The 4,295-nt window shown below is 38.1% G+C and overlaps 1 protein-coding gene across 1 annotated transcript; it reads right to left on the reverse strand.

Annotated features, from left to right (window-relative positions):
- Nucleotides 1-2,671: 2,671 nt before the first annotated feature.
- On the reverse strand, nt 2,672-3,963 carry LOC131438791 (microfibril-associated glycoprotein 4-like). Its single transcript, XM_058609069.1, has 2 exons — nt 2,952-3,963; nt 2,672-2,888 (listed from the first exon to the last, which is right to left on the reverse strand). The coding sequence occupies exons 1-2, from the start codon at nt 3,923-3,925 to the stop codon at nt 2,774-2,776; spliced, it is 1,089 nt and encodes a 362-aa protein (XP_058465052.1). The 5' UTR covers nt 3,926-3,963; the 3' UTR covers nt 2,672-2,773.
- Between the last annotated feature and the right edge of the window lie 332 nt (nt 3,964-4,295).

Here is a 4,295-nt window from a genome sequence, read left to right on the forward strand (position 1 = left end):
GTTTCTCTTCTGTGAAAACCCCGTCTAAAATTGAATGCATTATTTTAGAAAATTCTGCGGACATCGACACATCAATTGACAATTTGAATCATTACATTATCGAGGCTAGAAATCTTTCAGTTCCCAAAGCTCAAACTAAATTAAATTCTATGACAATCTTCTACTGCTCATTCGGTTGAAGAATGTTCGTCGACGACAATATCAACGTTCTCGTGATCCTGCTATGAAAAACATAGTTAAGGATTTACAAAAAGAAATCAAACATAGATTTACTCTTTTGCGAAATGACAAAAAATACTACTTAAAAATGGCGAAAAAGCTCAGAAACTTACTCAGCAGCTCGAGAGTGTCCACAATAAAATTTCACAATAAAATTTCACTGAAATATGATCATATTTCAACTCAAGTGTTATTACAAGATGACATAATTGAGACGAATTTTGATGAAATTATATCAATTATTAGGAAACTTAAAAGCATGAAGGCTCCTGGTAATGGTGAAATTTTCAATATTATTATTAAAAATCTTTCTGATGTTGCCTTGAGACTCTTGGTTAAAATTTTCAACAAGTGTTTTTCTTTAGCTTACTTCCCAAAAATATGGAAAAACGCTAAAGTAATTCCTATTCTCAAACCTGATAAACAGCCAGCAGAAGCATCAAGTTATCGACTGATTAGTTTACTTTCTTCTATCAGTAAACTATTTGAAAAAATTATCTTGCTGAGAATGATGTCTGATTTCCAGTTTCCTATTTATTTGATGAAAATGATTCAGAATTATTTAACTGATCGTACTCTTCAGGTTTGCTATCAGAATTGTAAATCTGAATTTCTACCCGTACGAGCCGGTGTTCCGCAGGGTTCGAGCGTAGCTCCAATCTTGTATAATATTTTCACTTCTGATCTTCCAAATCTACCCGTTGGTTGTCAGAAATCGCTATTCTGTGACGACACAAGTCTGTTAGCCACAGGTAGAAATCTAAGAGTGATCTGCAGTCGCCTACAAAGAAGTTTAAATATTTTCAGTGATTATCTGTCAAAATGGAAAATTAAACCAAATGCAGCAAAAACGCAATTCTTTTCTTAAACCAAACAATAATCACATTCTCAAATTGAATGGCTTGGAATTGACATGGTCTGATCAAGATAAATACTTAGGTTTAACGTATGACAAAAAATTCACTTTAAGGATCACATTGAAGGAACCCAGGCAAAGTGTAATAAATATATTAAATGTTTATATTCTCTTATAAACAGAAATTCTAAGCTCTGTCTAAAAAACAAGTTGTTAATTTATAAACAAATTTTCAGACCAGCCTTGCTTTATGCAGTACCTATTTGGTCAAGTTGTTGTTCCACCAGGAAGAAAACGCTTCAAAGGATTCGGAACAAAATTTTGAAAATGATTTTAAAGCGTCCTCCCTGGTTTAGTAGAAATGATTTACACAGACTCACAAATATAGAGTCATTAGATGTAATGTCACATAATATTATAAGCAAATTCCGACAAAAATCGATGCAATCTTCAATTGAATCGATTCGCTCTTTGTATTAGTTAGTAAGTTAATATATAAGTTCCTTTACCCCATCACACAATACAAGTAGGTTTAGAATTTTCCCTACACAAAAATCACAGAATTGCGGAAGCATGGTAATAATCAAATCGTGTATATAATAGGGTTGAAAAGTTACCAGTTGTGACTGAACACCCAATTTAAATCTAAATAATTTAAACTTTAACCCATAGTGCAGTGAACAATACATAGGAAAAAAAAAAGTTGGCGATAGTTGCTCTGGTCACATTCAATAATTTCGCCAACATGGCTTGTTAGTAGCCCGGATTTTCTCGGTAGGCGACCAAAATTTTGACGCGTAGCATCTCTTGTTGAGAGACCGTTTTAACAATTGAAGAGAAAATATTAAAACCAAACAATAAGCATAACACCACACAAACATTTTTAGAGTAAGGGAGGCAGTTGGCTCAATTCAACAAAATTTAACAGTTTCATTCCTTACATAGTTTTAGGTAAACCAAATGCATCCAGACAAATATTTGCTTTCAAATATTCATGTGATAATGATTAATCTTGTCATTAACGAATTCTCCGATTCTCGTTCCAAGCAGAGAAATATTGAATCAGTACTATATTGAAAGAAACCTGTCGTTTCGAATTAGTTTCCTTTTCCAGTCCAACATAATCCGTAGCCCATTTCGACCGCTTCGAGCTGTATCGATTTGGCACCAAAGCACATCTCCAAAGTTTGAAAGTGGTCCATTTCCTACCCTCCTACCGTCCGACAGTCGACAGCATCCGGCCCAATTGGCTATGCTGGGGTAAAAGTGTTTTCGAAGATTGATTCGGATTATGCATTTTACGGCTTTCCTTTCACGCCAGACGGCCAGACAGTGGCGATGCATACTCACTGTTGCTTGTCTCGGCTGCCTCGCTCCGGCCACCGGACGACCAAAGTGAGGCTGGGGCTGAACTGAAAATCTGCGGATCGTTGATATCAATGTGATTCTCATGTTTTTCAGAGGATTACGAAAAGCTGGACCGGAGGAAATGTGTTGGGTACGAGAGGAGTCTGGAGACGTGGATGGTTTTTTTTTCGGTAGGTCAGAGGGTAATTGATTTCTTGAATATTTTTAACCAATCGTGGCTGAGAAAGATTTTCTTGGTCCTAGGATGGAATCAGTTTTATTTTAGATATATGAAATACATATACGAGTTGAAAGCAGTTTGTTGATTTGTTGATCATCTTTGAAGTTTTTCTACACCTCTCGAATCAACATGCGAGCATATTTAAGTCCGTAGTGTGCGCTCTTGAAGTGATACCATGTCATAGATCTTACATCATTCGCGTTCATATACTTTCCGTTTAGATTGCTGTCAAAGAGAGTTACATAATTACACCTTTTAAAACATCCGAAAATTATTCAGTTTACTCACCTGTGATGGCAGTTGTTGTACCACCACGCACCGGAACTGGATTCGGCACAATTTGCAGCATTTGCATCGTTATCGTTGTCCATAGTCGTGAACTTCATTCCCTTGTGATACGTGAGTGAATCTCCGGCAGTTCCGGAGAATGTTCCAACTTTCTTCAATGCGTACTTTTCCTCCCGATTACCGATCTCGAAGTCAGCATATTTTGCGTACTTGTAATCTCCGGCGTAGTCTTCCAGTTCGATCAGCACCTGATAGGTTTTTGACGATGTCAACTTATGCAAAAGTTCCAATCCAATCCAAAATTCCTTATCAACTTCTCCGAATCCCTCCGTGTACTCGGTCCAGTTGCGATAAAACTCCACCGATCCGTCAAATCGATGCTGAATCACCAGCCAACCTCCTCCGAACTTGGTCTGCTCACAGTAACCCACAAACGGTTCTTCTCCCGGGAACGGTTGGAGCAGATATTTCCCGGAGGTCTTACTCGGTTCCGACTTACACGAATCGTACGGCCCTCGGGTCTTGAACTGATGCAGATCGAACAACATTCGCACGTTATCGGATGGACCTTTGATCGGTTTCAGATTGAAGATGGCTTTGCGTAAATTTTCATGATTAGTGCAGCTCTTCTGCTGCTGCAAGATTTTCCACGATTGTCCCAGAACAGAGGTAAAATTTCGTCCAATGGCCTCATCCAACCTCGTCAGCATCCACATCATGCCTTCGTTGGTTTTCTCCAGCTGACCCTGATTCCTGGCCATCAAATCATTCTGTTCTTTGATGTCAAATTCCAGCTCCATAAATTTGTACTCCAGATAGTCCAGTTTGGAGTGTAGAACTTCATAACCAATTCCTTCCGCTTGGTTAGACGTTTGGACAAGCGGTTTTAGTGTGGTTGTGGTTGTTTGTGCCATGACCAACTGAACCAAACTTACAATTAGTATAAGCAGGGGAATCGTTTTGATGGAAGCCATTTTTCTTTCGTTTTCATAGAACGTTGTGCGGCACTCAACTCACCGATTGAGACTGATTTAGTGTTATGCTGAAACATCTTTTTTATACGAGCATCGATAGTTTCACGACGGACTCACAAAAAATCCCCGCCGATGTATGAGATTTCGCCGTTTTCTAGATATGCCAGTGCTATTCTGCATTTAATACAAAAACACAAGATAAAAAGGCTTCTGTTATGTTTTGAATGGGGTAACAGTACACATATTAACACCAACTACACGATACTGCTATGATATTGTTTCGTGAGTTAAAAGTAACGACGTGATAGTTGGATTATATGCCGAACCATCACTGGCTAATATGATGAATATTTGCACAAATACCCTAATT

Source organism: Malaya genurostris, chromosome 3 (assembly GCF_030247185.1).
Source record: "Malaya genurostris strain Urasoe2022 chromosome 3, Malgen_1.1, whole genome shotgun sequence".
NCBI lineage: Eukaryota > Metazoa > Arthropoda > Insecta > Diptera > Culicidae > Malaya > Malaya genurostris.

Coding starts and splice junctions, on each gene's coding strand:
- LOC131438791 (XM_058609069.1), bottom strand. CDS start 3,925: ATGGCTTCCATCAAAACGATTCCCCTGCTTATACTAATTGTAAGTTTG. Junction 2,889..2,951: donor TACAACAACTGCCATCACAG/GTGAGTAAACTG, acceptor TCTCTTTGACAG/CAATCTAAACGGAAAGTATA.